The sequence below is a fragment of the Somniosus microcephalus genome, chromosome 10, assembly GCF_052327205.1.
Source record: "Somniosus microcephalus isolate GS21.2 chromosome 10, FLI_Smic_1.0, whole genome shotgun sequence".
Taxonomy (NCBI): domain Eukaryota; kingdom Metazoa; phylum Chordata; class Chondrichthyes; order Squaliformes; family Somniosidae; genus Somniosus; species Somniosus microcephalus.
Window position 1 is genome coordinate 171069787 of NC_140996.1, and position 18509 is coordinate 171088295.

An 18509-nucleotide genomic window follows, 5' to 3' on the forward strand; every position below is an offset into this window, starting at 1 on the left:
GAACATCCCCACTTCTGACCTTATGATGGCAGGAAGGTCATTAATGAAGCAGCTGAAGATGGTTGGGCCTTGGACACGGCCCTGAGGAACCCCTGCAGCGATGTCCTGGGGTTGAGATGATTGGCCTCCAACAACCACAACCATCTTCCTTTATGCTAGGTATGATTCCAGCCAGTGGAGAGTTTTTCCCCTGATTCCCATTGACTTCAATTTTACTAGGGCTCCTTGATGTCACACTCTGCCTTGATGTAAAGGGCAGTCACTCTCATCTCACCTCTGGAATTCAGCTCTTTTGTCCATGTTGAGGTCAGGAACCGAGTGGTCTTGGCGGAACCCAAACTGAGCATTGGTGAGCAGGTTATTGGTGAGTAAGTGCCATGTGATAGCACTGTCAACAACAACTTCCATCACTTTGCTGATGATTGAGAGTAGACTGATGGGGCGGTAATTGGCTGGATTGGATTTGTCCTGCTTTTTGTGGACAGGACATACCTGGGCAGTTTTCCACATTGTCGGGTAGCTGTACTGGAACAGCTTGGCTAGAGGTGCTGCTAGTTCTGGAGCACAAGCCTTCAGCATGACAGCCAGGATATTGTCGGGGCCCATAGCCTTTGCTGTATCCAGTGCGCTCAACCGTTTCTTGATTGATTTGTGGCAGAGCTTTCAGCCAACTTGTTCACACTTTGGACCTCCCTCCCTAAAACCCTCCACTATGCTACATCTCTCCCCACCTTGAAAAGCTTCCTTAAAATCTATCTCTTTGGCACTACCTTCACCTAATTCCTGCTCATGCCTGACCCCAATTGTGAAGAATCTTAGGATATTTTGCTATGTTAAAAATGCTATATAAATCTAAGCTGTTTGGTTTTGTTAGAGTTAATGTGTGCCGTTTCTTAGCTGCAAATCATTAATACAGAAAGATAAAAGGCCAAAGAATTGAAAAAGGTGCTGTGTCACCTCAGTAATCCAAGTTTAGATTCCTTTCCAGAAAAAAGAATGGTCACAAGTTTGTTTATTCAGCAGAATACCTTGAGAATCATTATCTGAATTCCTCTGCAATACTGATGTCCCTAAAGGTGCCTAATCCCTGTAAGCAGAGTCAAAAATTAGCAGTAAGTTTCCTACAAGTTACAAATTTATCATCCAGCAATCAAATGTGGCCCGCAAAAAGTGCAGATGATTCATCAGATTTTGGGACAAGGAGTAAAATGATTAGTAATTAGAAAAAATGGGTAATAATGCATACCTGTACTTTCCTTCATGCCTCTGCACTTTTCAATCTCAGGCATGGCTACCTATAGGCAGCTATTTAAGTTTGAATCATGAATTTACATTCTATCAACATTAATGACATACAGCTCAACTGGTCCTATCACTGTCATTATATCTTCTGACATACTATGCACCCAGGATTGGTAGAGCATTCATTAGATTATGGAAAATCTATAACTTTGCCATTCATACTCTGGTAAAGTTTGTCCAAGTCTGTTTTTGCTTTGAGCAATCATAAAGGCCAAATTTGTGACACATCTGCCTTTGTTATGGTTATTTTTAGCTGCAGTCACCTAATATCTATTCATCTGTGCATTATTAAAAATGTTGCTATTGCATGCACTTCCAGTCCACGTTACCTTTACTTCGTGTGTCACGCATTTATAATTGTGAACCTGTATGTCAACATCTCACAAAGGAAAAACCTTATCCAAGCATTTCCAATGGTAAAACCCTATATCAACATTTTGTCATCACAATCAAATCACTCAAAATGCGTGTTGAAACAATTTTTGTCCATCATTTTTTTCAGTAACTGAAATTTCTAATGTCTAAAATAAGGTTGTAAGCAAAATAAATATATATAATGACCTATTTCACAGTAACATGACTAAATATATTCATTGAAATTTTTTTTGGTGTCTCAGCTCAGTCAAATAGTCTTAGAGTTGTGGACTTCTTTCTAGATGCTTCAAACTTTACAAGCTGCTTAGCACACTCTCAAATAACTGCATGAACTGCTGACACTGAACTAATAAACTACTTGTGTATACAGGTCCTGAGAGTTCTAAATCCCTGAGCTAAGTAATTACTGGAGCTCTTGAGCAAGTTGCATCTCCTCCAGTTCCGCTACACTTGCACCTCCTCACTTGTGCTCTGTGCTTTGCTAAGTGCTCCCTCCGCAACTTACTAAATGACCTCTTCACCCTCCCCCCATCCCAGGAATGCATATATCTGTGCTGGTGTTTGCCACTGCAGGAGTGGATGACACAGGGTGTTGTGAGGTCCTTGGTTGAAGCTAGTCATTGGGCTCTGACAACACCTCTTACTGGGCATCTAGAGGAACAGATTTTAGAATGCTTACAGTAAAATATCCCTTGAAACAGAGCTTTTCATGGCAAGACAGATTATGGTGTAGTATGTGTGAGAGTGAGTGAGTAAATAAATAAGAGAAAGAATGGAAAGCTAAGGATAATAGCCATGAGCTTGGGGGTTCTCTGACCTCAGCATATCAAACTCCTTCTATTACCTCCATGCTCAGAATTTCCTGGGCCCTCTCTTTGTATGAAGTCAAGGTCATAGCTTAAGCGTTTAGCAAAACTGAAAGAACATGGAATTGGAGACAACCTATTGTCATGAGTAGGGAATTGGTTAGGGGGTAAAAGACAGAGAGTAGGGATAATGGATATGTACTCCAATTGGCAGGATGTGATTAGTGGTGTCTCCCAGAGATCTGTACTGGGGCCTCAGCTTTTCACTATATTTATCAATGACTGATGAATGAATGGAGAACCGTGTATCCAAGTTTTCCGACGACACTAAGTTTGGTGGCACAGTAAGTAGTGTAGATGGTAGCAGAAAGTTGCAAAGGGGCATTGATAGATTAAGTGAGTGGGCAAAACTGAGACAGTTGGAGTTCAACGTGGGGGACTGAGAACATCCACTTTGGACCCAAGAAAGATAGATCAGAGTATTTTCTAAATGGTAAGAATCTAGGAACTATGGAGGAGCAGAGAGATTTAGGGATCCATGTACAGAAATCACTAACACCTAGTGGACAGGTATGAAAATAATTTAAAGGGGTAATGGAATGTTAGCCTTTACCTCAGGGGAGCTGGAATAAAAACGGGTGGAAGTTATGCTCCAGTTGTATAAAGCTTTGGTTAGACTGCATCAGGAGTACTGCGTTCAATTCTGGACACCACACCTCAGGAAGGTTATATTGGCCTTGGAGGGGGTGCAGCACAGATTCTGAATCACAGAATGATACTGGAGCTAAAAGGGTTAAATTAAATTAACAGGCTGCATAGACTAGGCTTGTATTCTCTTGAGTATCGAAGGTTAAGGAGTGATCTAATTGAGGTGTTTAAGATGATTAAAGAATTTGATAGGATAGATAGAGAAAAGCTATTTCCTCTGGTGGGGGAATCCAGAACAAGGGGCATAACCTTAAAATTAGAGCTAGGCCATTCAGGGATGATGCCAGGAACCAATTATGCAATATGGGAGCACACTTATTTTGGCAACCTTGTGTAGACCAGCAAATTTCTTCTTCACCTGCCCAATTGGTGTTAGCCGTGGCTCATTGGTAGCCTCTCACCTGAGTCAGAAGGTTGTGGTTTCAAGTCCCACTCCAGGGAGCTGATACTTCATTTTGGTACTGAGGGAGTGCTGCACTGTGGGAGGTGTCATCTTTCAGATGAAACGTTAAATCGAGATCCCATCTGCCCTCTCTGGTGGACGGAAATAATTCCGTGGCACTATTCGAAGAAGAGCAGGGAGTTCTCTCGGCTTATATTTATCCCTCAACCAACATCAGTTTAAAAAAAACTGATTATCTGGTCATTATCTCATTGCTGTTTGTGGGAGCTTGCTGTGTGCAAATTGGCTGCTATGTTTCCTACATTACAATAGTGACTACACTTCAAAAGTACTTCATTAGCTGTAAGGTGCTTTGGGATGTCCTGTGATCATAAAATGCAAGTTCGTTCTTTCTCCGGTACAGGCCACAGATGAGGCAGCATTAACTCTGTCATCTCCATCCAGGTTTCTTTAGCGGTACTCTTGACTGGTGGGTGTGCCTCTTCTCCAAAGTGATCTACCCTTTTCTGTAGCACCTTCTACAGAAGCATTTCCAAAGCAGGATATGGAAATGGTACTAGTCTGTATCTGTGCAATACTTTTTCCATTTTTTGTAATTGCAGCCAGTTTCCCTTTAAGAGTAACTAGCAGCCTTTAAGAGCTGCTAATGTCAGATAACTCAGCTCCTGACCCTTGTGCCCTCCCAATGTATTATGCATTGTACACTGGTATGCCAAAACTTTATTTAAATTAGTGCAGTGGAGGCACGTGCAGCACTTAAAAGCAATGGTCCTGATTCCGCTAGGCTCAGACCACATCATCAGTCCTATTGTATTTTTATGGTGAAGACCCGGCTTTGAAATGCTGTTAGCCATGCTCTGTTATCAAAGATTGTTATCGACTGGGAACAAATGTACAGGTGAAAACCTTCAAAATCTTTGAAAACGTTTAAGTAGCTTTGGATATGTTTCTGCATCTAATTTTATTTTAATTAACTTAGTAGTCTAATTTAAATGCTTTAGGAAAGTGGCTTCAGTGCGTTCTTGTGTTTTAAGTTACTAAAATAACGATTGAACTTTCATGCAGCTAAACATTTCTAAAATTGTTTTGGTGCTGTCTTTGTTAGCTTTGGCCAAGTGTGACACTATGCTGTTATTTCAGGGCTTTTTGCTACACAAACTGCTGTGTAAGGTCAAGACCTCCAAATATCCCAGGCAGCAGCTGAAATTGTGGTATGACCTCCGGTGGTTTAGGTTTATGCTGGTTGGATGCAAACAAAATCTTAATATTAACAAGTCGGGAATTGCCTCGCTATTTTGTGATCATCTGAAGGTTCAGTAGACTTTATTATCATTTTGTCTACAGAAACCAAACAAGAAATGTTTTAAGAAAGATTGGTGGGGGAACCAGAAAAGATGCAATATTGGAGAACCTTATGAACAGGACCTGTAGTATTTTTAAGTACCATAATAGTGCTTCTGATATCTAAAATTAGTATTTGTTTTTCAATTGAAGTGGTTTAAACATGTTTCCTGATATAATTGCTGCATGTCAAAGATGTGTTGATGGATCCTAGATGTGCACAATTCCTAAATTTAGACCCACTAAATATATGATAGAGGAGTTTTTGGAACGTTGTTAATATCTGTTAATTACTCCATCATTCTTAAATCGCCTTCAACTGTGAACAACAGTAACGTGCAAATATTATTGTACATTCTATCGTCTTAAGTAAACTTATTCTATGAACAGTAATCAAAAAAAAAACTTGAGAATGAGAGATGAGCACAGTACCGATCTGAAAAAAATTAAACCCACTTGTTTACTGGCTCAATCAAGCTGGATTTGTGTTAAATGCCAAATCTTTCTGAAAAGCTGTCCAAAAGCCACCAACACAGACTGATAAATCCTGAAGTTGAGGTGAGCTTTCACACATACTGTTGGCTTTGGTAACAAGATTGATATGAGGTAGTGTTGATTTGGATTTAATTGTACTAAGACAAGTTTGTCCATGCCTACCAAAAATCTTAAATAACTAATCAAACTTCTAATAAAAAAGAAACAAATTTGACAATTTTCAAAAATCACAAAATCTATACCTTGTGCCGCCCTAAGTTTTAATTTCTTCCTTTGTCCTGAATATGACTTTTGTAAATTAAAGCATTCCATTCACGATAGACATTTACATGATGCAAGCACAGAATTCCAGTCTGTCCCAGTGGGTAACGGCAGTGTGCTACTGTGTCTGGAAAGGCCCATCGCAAACCTTAGGTGTTTGCCTTGGCTCTCACCTCTGAGTCAGAAAGCTAGTTTCAAGCCCCACTTCAGACACTTGGCTGACACTTCAGTGTGGTGCTGAGGGAGTGCTGCATTGTCGGAAATGCCACCTTTCGGGTGAGACGTTAAACTGAGGCCCCGTCTGCCCTCTTGGTGGATGTAAAAGATCCCATGGCACTATTTTTAAGAGCTGGGGAGTTCTCCTGATGTCCTGGCCAACATTTAACCCTCAACCTACATCACTAAAACAGATTATCTGGATATCTTTTTACTGTATGTGTGAAAGCTCACCTCAACTTCAGGATTTATCAGTCTGTGTTGGTGGCTTTTGGACAGCTTTTCAGAAAGATTTGGCATTTAACACAAATCCAGCTTGATTGAGCCAGTAAACAAGTGGGCAGCACGGTGGCATAGTGGTTAGCACTGTTGCCTCACAGCGCCAGGAACCCGGGTTCGAATCTGGCCTCAGGTGACTGTGTGGAGTTTGCACATTCTCCCCGTGTTTGCGTGGGTTTCCTCCGGGTGCTCCGGTTTCCTCCCACAGTCCAAAGATGTGCGGGTTAGGTTGATTGGCTATGATAAATTGACTCTTAGTGTTAGGGGGATTAAATACATGGGGTTACGGGGATAGAGTGGGATATGTGTTGGTGTAGGGGTTACGGGGATCGGGTGGGATATGTGTCGGTGCAGGCTCGATGGGCCGAATGGCCTCTATCTGCACTGTGGGGTTTCTGTGATTCTGTGTTTGTGAGACCTTGCTGTGCACAAATTGGTTGCTGTTTTTCCCCATATTCCAACACACTTGACTACACTTTAAAAATACATGAGCAACTGTGAAGCGCTTTGGGATGCTCTAAGGTTTTGTTTAAATTCACATACAAACTGAACTCCAGTACCTTTTAATCAGGTTTAAACACACAAATGTTTGGCTGTAGTGCCCTCTAGTGGTAGGAGTTGTGCCTTACATATCCACACAAAATCACAAGATAGACGGGATGAAGGAGGCCATTTGGCCAATCCATCTAGAATAAAAAAACTTAATTTCCCTCACCACATGATCCAGCTGTCTCTTAAATTAATCTAAGGTTTTGACATCCTTACCCTACATGGAAGACCATTCCAATTGTTGATGTTTTCGCATGACGTTCTTCCTGATATCTGTCCTATATTGTCCTTTCACTAATTTTATCTTATGCCCAATGTTCTCTTTTTTTTGGGTGCGCGGCCCATTCAAAATACTGCACGTGCGGTTTTTCCCCTTGAAAAGCCGGTGAGCCAGCTGCGCGGGAGGTCCAGAGTGCCACACAGCTTAAAGGGAACATTGCTTATGCCCCCTCATTCTAGTATCCTGGAATATGTTGAAATAGTGCTATGAATTAACCTTATCTATGCCTCTTAATATTTTGTATCCTTCTTTTGTATCCTTCTATGAGATTCCCTATCAGTCACCTCCTTTCAAGGCTATGCTTGCTTATAACTTGCTCGTTTATTTAAAAAGTTCTAAGAATACTCTGTTTGGCTGACATGATTCTCCCTTCTCTAGTCATACCTTTCTCAAACTAACAATGTTCCTAAAATCTGTGTTCTGATGAGCAATATTGAAGAATTTTATTTCTGCAGTAGCCAAAACATACACATCTTCATTTTTCTGTTTAGTTTTTATCTAACTGACAGATGATAATATGATTGGAAATAAACACAAGAGGATTTCTTGCCATGTTTAGAGAAAGAAAGTAAGTGTGGGGAAAGTACAATGGTATCTCCTGTTAGGTATCATTTATTTAAAATTATATAGATGTGGAGTACTTTATGCTGAGAGGTATACACTTTCATCATCTATTTAATTTCCACAATAACAGCAAATATCACTAACCTTCTGGGGGGAAAAAAAAAATGTTGTTACTTCCACTGATTCTGCCAGTTTATTCATAAATTAAGCTGTCAGCTCCATCTAGTAGCTAGTGAGTAAAGACTGTTGCAACTCATTTCACATAGAAACCTTCTAATGAGCACAGAGAGAGGACTTTAATCCCATCAATTTAAATGAATTGCATTTAAACCTAACTCTCAGAATTGAAAGGACAGTGTGATAATCCACTGTGCCATCCAGTTCCCTGGTTTCCAGTATTCAGATTCTGTAGTATGCTTTCAGTTTATTAAAATGGCTGGCACATAAATATGAGATCCTGAAGTCATTGTGACATACAAGTGTGGAGTTGTGAAATACATTCCCAACCTTTATGGGTTCCGCTAGCTTCTAATAGTTTACTTGATGTGTTTTTTTTAAACTGCAGCATAATATTTTTAGAAAGTTCCAATTCATCCAAGCTCACTAATGTTGGAAGTGTGAATAACTATCGACATGAAATAATTTTTCATATTGCATTACATTCATGAATGAAGTATGCATCATTTTAAACTTGTACACAATGCAAGAACATACCGAAATACAGGAATGTGTAGAATATGTTAATTTAAATTGGCATTCTCATTGATGACTATTCTCTGTGTTATATATTTATGTTTGGAAACACTGCCAATACAACTCCTAAGACCCACTTCCTCATACGATGTACCAGAGGATTGAGTATACATTGTTTGGAGTTTGAGATTGTCACATTAACGGTTTTTAGAGTAACATATCTTCAAATAGATCATATTTTGCAAACTTACTCAGCAATTCTAACAGGTCTGAGTTTATCTGATTTTCCAAAGTGTTACCCAGCCAGTGGTGGAGAATGCTCTGTTGATAACCTTTTGAAATGACTGATAGCTTGTATTTTGTTTGCTTATTTGACCTCTTGTTATATTATCTTTAATCAGCCCTGACTATCTGATTTTGAAAGTACAATAGTGAGAAAGTTGTGATCGAAACCTGTAGTGTTATCTTTTGGCATGCTAGTTATACGAGCTTCAAAAGCATCCTTATGGACCTCAGTGTAAAGTATTTCTCCCTATTTTTACCATATTGCAGCTCCTAGTCTATCAATGCACCACCTCAAAATTGACGTATAGGTTCAACTTCCCATTTTGTGAGCATATTTGCATCTCAGCCTTTCCTGTATTATTTCAGAAAATGGACAAAGTAACTATGTTACTAGCGCCAAAGGAGAACGGATGAGTGCCAAGTTGAGGTCACTGCCTGGGGTTAATGATCCTTATGAAACCAGCAACAGTAAAGATATAGGCAAGTATATGGCTCTTTTTCCTTTTCTTTATGTTGTGGATAGGATCTCTCTTTATACGTAATGGTGATGCAGAAAAGTATATTGCATTGTACAGTAATCATTAGACAAAGTGAATAAATAGTTCTATACTTCCTACATGAATAAGACTTTTGGTATTCTACGAGAAAAGCAGGTGTTTCATAATATTAATTAAAAGGACAATTTTTTTGCCATTGAGGAGAGAATTGTCCTATATATCTAACACCTCTAAAGCAAGCTGTGATATTACTATAATCTATTAGAATTAGAATGCCCTGTCATTTTGCCTATAACACCTGTAAGTAACACTCATGATAGGATTTTCCAATGGTATGCAGCACTCTGTGACTGCTGCAGTTGTTTATATATCACAGTTGTCTTGTCACTGTGTTGTTTCTGTAACAAAAGGCATTTTTACATGGACAGGTTGTTGGCCTGACTCACACTACTTTACCATGAGGACCGGTGGATTGCCGTTAGTCTGGCTCCTACCTTTAGATCTATCTGGCTTGGGTGGCCCAACCAGAAGCTATATTCTCGCCAGCATAGTTCTCAAGTTGATAAAGATTCCCCAATCACACTCTCACAAACATGGAGTCACTCTAAGATAACCAAAGCAATGTCCAGCTCTTCTTGTGGGAAAACATGGAAGAGCTACAGAGCTGGAGAAAACCTTCATTTTAAAATATACATGACTTCAAACTGATCAAAGTAAACTAATGCCTGGAATAATTTCTTTGCTCAAATAGTAGTGAGCATTTCAAATAGACTTGCAGGTAGGGTAGTGGAGGTGAATTTTCCAACTCATGTGCAACACCACAGGAGATCAACAAGTAGTGGAAATGATTTTTACCCATTACTTAGTTTTATAATGAACTTCCTGGGTTCATCTCTAGTCACTTGGTGGTGATTTATAAAAAATGCTGCTTTGCATTTTTAGATATTGTATATTTAAATTGCATGTCTTCTACTGTGTTTATCTGTAAACTGGTATTTTAATTGCAGGCTGATGCTTAATATTCAATGTAGGGTTAGAATGATCCATGTAATGGAAATATGTGCTAATTCATAACATTTATATTTTACTGATAACTTTACAAGTTAGTAAAATTGTCCTGACCTCCATAATAACCTTGAATGCAAACTGTAGTTTACTAGTGGAGAGTGTTCAAGTCTTTGGCTTCCACTTTTATATCAGCAAAAGTAAAGCTCATCAGGTTTCTGATTGAACTTTGGCTTTAACTCTGAAACCAATTGAGTAAACCACAGAGTTCAGATTCAGTTTCAATTAAATTTATTAACCCACAGCCCAGGTTCCAATTTGCAGAATATGAAATTACTCATTTCTGTAGGTTAAGTAATATAAGATTTTTCAAGCAATTTTTTTGACTGGCAGATTCATCTGAGTTTCAAACATACATAAGGGACATCTAACAATTCCTCCTGAATGGTTGCATTGGCCTGTATAATAATTTAGTAAAAATATGTGCTGTTTAAATAGATTCTTGTTCTCGACCTGTCTGCAGCCTTTGACACGGTTGACCACTCCATCCTCATCCAACGCCTCTTCACCGATGTCCGGCTGGGTGGGACTGCACTCGCCTGGTTCCATTCTTATCTATCTAATCATAGCCAGAGAATCACCTGCAATGGCTTCTCTTCCCGCTCCCACATCGTTACCTCTGGCGTCCCCCAAGGATCTATCCTTGGCCCCCTCCTATTTCTCATCTACATGTTGCCACTTGGTGACATCATCCGAAAACACAGCATCAGTTTCCACATGTACACTGACGACACCCAGCTCTACCTCACTACTTCTTCTCTCGACCCCTCCATGGTGTCTAAATTGTCAGACTGCCTGTCCGACATCCAGTACTGGATGAGCAGATATTTTCTCCAAATAAATACGGTGGCGAGGCGTTGGAGGAGGATGGAGTGGTCAACCGTGTCAAAGGCTGCAGACAGGTCGAGAAGGAGAATCTATTTAAAATAGCACACATTTTTACTGAATTATTATACATTGTCTTCGGTCCCTGCCACAAACTCCGTTCCGTAGCCACTGACTCCATCCCACTCCCTAGCATCTGTTTGAAGCTGAACCAGACAGTTCGCAACCTTGGTGTCATATTTGACCCTGAAATGAACTTCCAACCACATATCCACGCCATAACTAAGACTGCCTATTTCCACTCTGTAACATCGCCCGTCTCCGCCCCTGCCTCAGCAGGGGTTAAGAGAGGTAGTGTGATCCAAAACCCGGCTGTCCCTGTCCTAACTCGCACCAAGTCCCGTTCATCCATCACCTGCTCACTGACCTACATTGGCTCCTGGTTAAGCAACGCTTCGATTTCAAAATTCTCATCCTTGTTTTCAAATCTCTCCATGGCCTCACCCCTCCCTATCTCGGTAATCTCCTCCAGCCCCACAACCCCTCAAGATATCTGCACTCCTCTAATTCTGCCCTCTTGAGCATTTCTGATTTTAATTGCTCAACCATTGGTGGCTATGCCTTCAGCTGCCTAGGCCCTAAACCTCTCAGTCTCTCTACCTTTCCTCCTTTGAGACGCTCCTTAAAACCTAGCTCTTTGACCAAACTTTTGGTCATCTGCCCTAATTTGTCCTTATGTGGCTCGGTGTCAAATTTTTTTGTCTTATAACACTCCTGTGAAGCGCTGTGGAACGTTTTACTACATTAAAGGCACTATATAAATACAAGTTGTTGTTGCTGATTTTTTTTAGTTGCTTTCTATAATATTAGATGCTTCATATGTGGATCCACTTGGACCGCAAATAGAACGGCCCAGAACTGCAGCTCGAAAACGGGTTGAAGATGATGACTTTGCAGATGAGGAACTAGGAGATGATTTGCTACCAGAGTAATGACTGCATCCATCCAAGTAGAAAACCAAAGAAATATCACTTTCATAGTTAATGTATGATATTTTTGCCTTGATATATACAGTAAATGTATTCATTTTTATATTTGTCAATTGTAGTTGCTTTAATGTACTTACTAATCTGTGGTATTTATTACATTTATAATAGTTAACTAAGAAAGGTATTTAAGTATTTAGGATTGAAGGCATGAGACAATTTCTGTTTACCTTTATTCCAATATAATCTCATTCTTGTACTTTTTCTGGAAGATATTACTGTACTTTCTTATTAAATATAAAATCAAAATTGATATGTGTAACTGTAGTTTTGTAAATAAAACTAGATCAACCAAATGGCCTGTTTCTGTGCTGTAAATTCTATGTAAAATAAATTAATAGGTAAAATTTCAGCTCCAATTCAACACCAGCACAGAAGCGCTTGGCAGACCAAGCTCCTTCTGTGCTGTAAACGCGAATTATTCTAGTAGCTCAACATACAACAAAAATGGATTGGCTAATGGAGAGAAATGACCTGGCCAATTTCTTCCCAGGACTTCTTGGCCTTTGGCCACCTGGGATCATGCCTTGTCCAATATACACTGCTTCTGGGCAACTACTCAGTTCATGGCTTCCATTATCAGCAACAGTTGCAGCTCTGCAAAGTTGCACTAAGGTTTGCAGTGAGTTTCTCTATTCAGAAAGTACTGTCACGGTTGATCAGGTAAATCATGTGCAGCAATCTTTTTTTCCTCACTTTTGAGTCTCAGCAACTAGGAATGCAGTGATGAGAATGCCATTACCGTACTGTTTTAATCACCATCAACTCAAGTTTAAAGTTTCCTATGTCCATTATTTTTAATTACACATAACATTTTTTAAAAGACAACTCTTTGATAGAACAGGTGGACATGACATTGGATGATGAGATTAGTAATGAGATAGTGCATTTAAAATAAAAAGAGGGGATATATTAAATAAACAAATCAAACTCAGAAGATAAAACCCCTGGTCCAGATGGATTGCATCCACGCATTTTTTAAAAATCTAGGGAAGAGATAGCAGAGGCATTACTACACATATTTAATAATTTGTTAGAAAAAGATGTGGTGCCAGAGGATAGCTAACGTAATACCGATATTTAACAAGGGATAGAACATATCCAGGGAATTATAGACCAGTCAGCTTAACATCGGTGGTATGAAAAATAATGGAATCCCTACTAAAGGAGAACATAGAAGAACATCTAGAAACCAAAAACTTAGTAATGAATAGTCAGCATGGATTTTAAAAGGGAAAGTCTTGCTTGACCAACCTCACTGAATTTTTTTTAAGAGGTAACAGAGAAAGTAGACAATGGTACTGCAGTAGATGTAATTTATCTAGATTTTCAAAAGGCCTTCGATAAAGTACTCCATAATTGATGAAAAAGGTCAGAGAATGCGAAGTCGGGACAAGTAGCAGAATGGATAGCTGGCTGGCTTCAATACAGAAAGCAGTGCGTAGGGGTAAAAGATAGCTATTCATAGTGGCAGAAGGTGGGTAGTGGTGTTCCACAAGGATCAGTGTTGGGACCACTGTTGTTCACAATTTATATTAACGATTTAGACTTTGGAATCAAAAACATAATTTCTAAATTTGCGGATGACACCAAATTGGGGGGGATAGTCAATACTGAGGGGGACTGCAACAAATTACAGGAGGACATTAATAAACTTGCAGAATGGGCATATAATTGGCAAATGAAGTTCAACACAGATAAATGTGAGGTGTTACATTTGGTAGGAAGAATAGGGAGGTCACATTACTTGGAGGGTGTGAGTCTAGGTGGGGTAGAGGAACAAAGGGATCTCGGAGTACAAATACACAAATCACTAAAAGTTGCAACACAGGTTAGCAAGGCCATAAAAAAGAAAGCAAACCTTGGTTAGACCACACTTAGACTACTGCGTACAGTTCTGGTCGCCATATTATAAAAAGGATACAGAGGCACTGGAGAGGGTGCAGAGAAGATGATTTACAAGGATGATACCAGAAATACGAGGGTATACATATCAGGAAAGGATGAACAGGCTGGGTCTCTTTTCTCTTGAAAAAAGGCTGAGGGGTGACCTAAAATTATGAAAGGTTTTGATAGAGTGGATACAGAGAGAATGGGCTGGATTTTGATACTGGAGGCGTGTAGGAGGCGGGACTACAACTTTTTGGGTTGTAGTCCCGCCTCCATCGAGTTGTGGCCAACCCACGCGATTTTCACTTGATTGACCTTGTTGAGCCCGCCCAACGGGCTCAGCAGGCCAAGTAAGGGCCACCCGGCAACAGGTGACGTCACAGATTGACATTTCATCTGTCAAGAGCTTTTGACAGATGAAATATCAGCGTTTGACAGCTCTTTGAAGCTGTCAAACACTGACAATCTGTACACTAAGTTAATTCCTTCCTCTCAGGCTGATTTAGAAATCTCTCCAGAACAGAAAGCTGAATGCTGCAGATTTTGACAGATCGTGGCCATTCTGCTTTCTGTGCCGGTGAGATGAGGGAGTCCCGAGACCTGAAAGAAGGAAGGCTGTAAAGGTAAGTAAAACTTCTTTAAACACTTTACACACACCAAACACACTTACCTCTGCACACATCACTCACCTGAACACCGGACATCTCGAGCCCTTCAGCCCGACGGTCCGCCTCGTTAACTTGGCGTGGTTTGGAGCCGTTGGGAATCCCACACTTCAGGGATAAAAATAGGGATTAGGCTAAAAACTGCCTGTTAACTACCTATTAACAGGCAGTTAATTGGCAATAATCCCCTTCCCGCCTCAGGGAGGCGGCTCCCAGCACAGGTCGGGTATCCGCCTCCTTTGGAACTGGCATGGAGGCGGGTTGGGGGCGGGATGGGTTCATGCCCCCCGATTTCACGATTTTAAACCCCCAAACGCCTCCAATCCCACCTCCACAACCCAATAAAATCCTGCCCAATGTTTCCACTTGTGGGGAAGAGCATAACTAGATGCAATCAATATAAGATAGCCACCAAGAAATCCAATAGGAAATTCAGAAGAAACTTCTTTACCCAAAGAGTGGTGAGAATGTGGAACTTGCTACCATAGGGAGTAGTTGAAGTGAAAAGTATAGATGCATTTAAGGGGAGGCTAGACGAGCATATGAGGGAGAAGGGAATAGAGGGTTATGCTGATAGATTTAAATGAGGAAAGACGGGAGGAGGCTCAAGTGGAGCATAAATGCCGGCATGGACTGGTTGGGCCGAATGGCCTGTTTCTGTGCCGTATATCCTATGCAATACAAATATAATGCTGTTCTGGGTCATAGAATACATTCACAGTTCTGTGGCTGCACTTGTGTGGCAACACTGATGCAATGTGGATGTGGCACATGCTGTTCAAGTGGGATAGATAAAATGGTGGCAGAGAAAAGAAAGCAGCAAAACTCTGCAATTTTGGAGTTAAGAGAAATGTAGCTGATGGTGGCAATGAAAGCTGTAGAAATTCGTAGAATGAACTGACAACTGGCCAGCTGTATCGATAGTTAATATGTAGAAATTTTAAAGCGATGACCATCCTTGGATAAACTTTCGTAACAGGAAAGTAATATCTGATGCCTGCAGTACTGTCAGTTGGAGTGTTCAAAACTCAAGGTGTATCCGTGTCAATGTTAGGTAGAAAAGGGGAGTTGGTCAGTGAAATAAATATCCAAACAGTAAGGGGGCGATTTTGCCAGCCCTGGGGAGGCGGGTAAGGAGGCGGGACTGCCGGGAAAATGGCAGAATCTGGGGGCGGGTACCCATCCCACCCCCAAGCCATCTTCCCAGCAGGCAGGTACCCGACCCATGCTAGGAGCCAGCTCCCCGAGGCGGGAAGGGGATTAGTGCCAATTGACTGCCTGTTAACAGGTAGTTAACAGGCAGTTTTTTGGAGAATGCCTATTTTCAGCCCGGAAGTGTGGGCTTCCCGATGGCTCTGAACCACGCCAGGGTCAGCGAGGCGGGCCATCGGTCTGCGGGGGTCAGAGGGGCCAAGATGTCCAGTGTGCAGGTGAGTGATGGGTGCAAGTGTGGAGAGGTGAGTGTGTGAGGTGAGTGTAAAGTATTTTAATAAGTTTTATTTACCTTTCCTTCTTCATCTGTTCAGGTCTCGGGAGTCCCTCATCTCACTGGCACAGAAAACAGAATGGCCGCTGAACTGTCAAAAGCTGCAGCTTTCTGCTCAGGAGAGATCTCTAACTGAGCCTGAGTGGAAGGGCTCAACTTAGAGGACAGATTGGCAGTGTTTGACAGCTTCACAGAGCTGGGAAACACTGACATTTCATCTGTCAAAAGCTCTTGACAAATGAAACGTCACTTGCTGACGTCACCTGTAACCGGCTTTCCCTTAATTACCCTGCCAAGCCCGCTGGGCGGGCTTAACAAAGTCAATCAAGGGAAAATAGCATGGGTTGGCCAGAAGTCAATACTAAAACCTGACAAGTGGGAGTCCCGCCTCCAACCTCCTCCCTTTGGCAAAATCACCCCCCATTATGCAGCAGTGTCTCAATCACATGATTGAATTGATGCTATTGAATCGGCAGCCAGTTTTACATCTCCTGATTTTTATTTCCATTGAAATCAATTGAATGAAGTCAATAGCTGCTGATTTGCTATTACCCGTTTTACACTATTGCACAAAGTCAAAATTACACCCAGTATGTGAGAAATGGAGGCATGAAATACACATTGAAGCTCCACCTGTGTTATCATCCGAACCTTTATTATTAATAATACTTGCATTTATATAGTGCTTTATCACAGCAAAACCTCAGAGCTTCATGCAATTATGTACTTTTGAAATGCAGTAACTGTTATGTGGGGAAATGCAGCAGCCATTCTGCAGCAACAATGTCCCAAGTAACTTGTGCAGTGTTTTTTGTTGACTGGCTGACCTCAAAATTGGTTAATTTTGGTCATCAACAGTATAATTTGCATTTATATAGTATCTTTAATGTAATAAAATGTCCCAGAGCCCTTTGTGAAGACACCAAGCAGTGAGGGGAAAATATTTACAGGGGGTAGCAGAAGGAATGGTCAGAGATGGAACCTGAGGAAGTTTATGAAAGCGGGAAGGGAAGTAGTGAGACAACTGAAGGTGAAGCAGAGAGCGGGATGAAGCAATGAGGTCAATGTTGAAAGATTGGAGGGCATATGCTGGCATGTAAGGCCTCCCTTTCCTGGCTGAAAAATCAAGTTTTTCTTCATAACTCAGACACCTGATACTGGGAATCAGCCTTGTGGCTCTTCTCTGCACCGCCTGCAGTGCTTTAATGTTTCCTTTCTTTCTTGGCAACCAGTACTCAAGGTGCGGTCTGACCAGAGCGCTGTCTAGTTTGATTGTGATTTCCTCTGACTTGTATTCTACTGTTTTGGCTATATGGTTCAGCATTTTATTGGCTTTGTTGGATGCTACTCAGCATTTGCTGAATATGTTGAACGTTGAGTCAACTAAAAACTCCTAGGTCTCTTCCAACTTTATCCTTAGTTATTTCTATACTGTTCATAAGAGTCTCTATGTTGCCCACTTTTCTTTCATCTATGCAATTCCTATACACTTGTCTGCATTAAATTTAATTTACCATTGTTTGGCCCATTCCTAAGGCATCCCTTATGCACTGAGTCATGAAGCAGTCATGCTTTACATTTACCAACTCTTGACTCTAAGCCACTTGAGCTTTTCCATTATATATTGAAGTCTCCCATTAAAATTACTTTCCTGTTCTCACACATCCTTCTTATCTTTTCGTGGAGCAATTTGTCCACCTTCTGCTGACCTGGTAGTCTGTGGCATACCCCTAGTAACTTAGATTTATTCACATTAGAGATTTCTGTCAGTATATTTCTTTATGTAACTTTCCCCTCCTGGTTATCCCTGACATAAATGGCTACATCATGTTCTTTGCTGTCCCTCCTATCCTAGCCGAACACTCTGAACCTCTGAATGTTAACTTCATTTCCATCCTCTGCATTTAGTTTGGGATATTTAAGTAAGAGCTGATCAACTTGTATTAATTCTATGGGCTGGATTTTGCCAGCCCTGGGGAGGCTTCACAGAGCTGTCAAACGATGACATTTCATCTGTCAAAAGCTCTTGACTGGCACTCGCTGACGTCACCTGTAACTGGCTTTCCCTTAATTGGCCTGCTAAGTCCGCTGGGTGGGCTTAACAAGGTCAATCAAGGGAAAATAGCGTGGGTTGGCCACAACTCGATGGAGGCGGGACTAAAACCCAACAAGTGGGAGTCCCGCCTCCAAAAGCTCCCCATTGACAAAATCCAGACCTATGATGCTATTGTTTGGAAACAACGATCACATCATAGTTTTAAGGAGTTATTTTGCTCCCTGTGGAGGATCGCCTAGGGGAGATGGAGCTGTAACACTACAAGACTGATTCTGTAACCCATTGAGGAAGCCTCTTCCAGCAAAATTACCTCTTTACTAGTCTCAAAGTATGAATGGTGCAATTCAGCAGCATTGGAAAGTGGGTATGGTATGCCTCTGAAGACTTCACCATAAAATTAATTTCTGTCAGGTTAAAAATCT

At 41.0% G+C, this 18509-nt stretch overlaps 1 protein-coding gene across 1 annotated transcript in view; it reads left to right on the top strand.

Annotated features, from left to right (window-relative positions):
- The window catches only part of ift88 (intraflagellar transport 88 homolog), a 180338-nt gene extending 168052 nt beyond the window's left edge, over positions 1-12286 (top strand). The window contains 2 exon segments of the mRNA XM_085999163.1: positions 8924-9037; positions 11815-12286. Of these exon segments, the coding sequence (XP_085855289.1) occupies positions 8924-9037; positions 11815-11936 (236 nt within the window). The 3' untranslated portion in view covers positions 11937-12286.
- The last annotated feature ends 6223 nt before the right edge of the window (positions 12287-18509 follow it).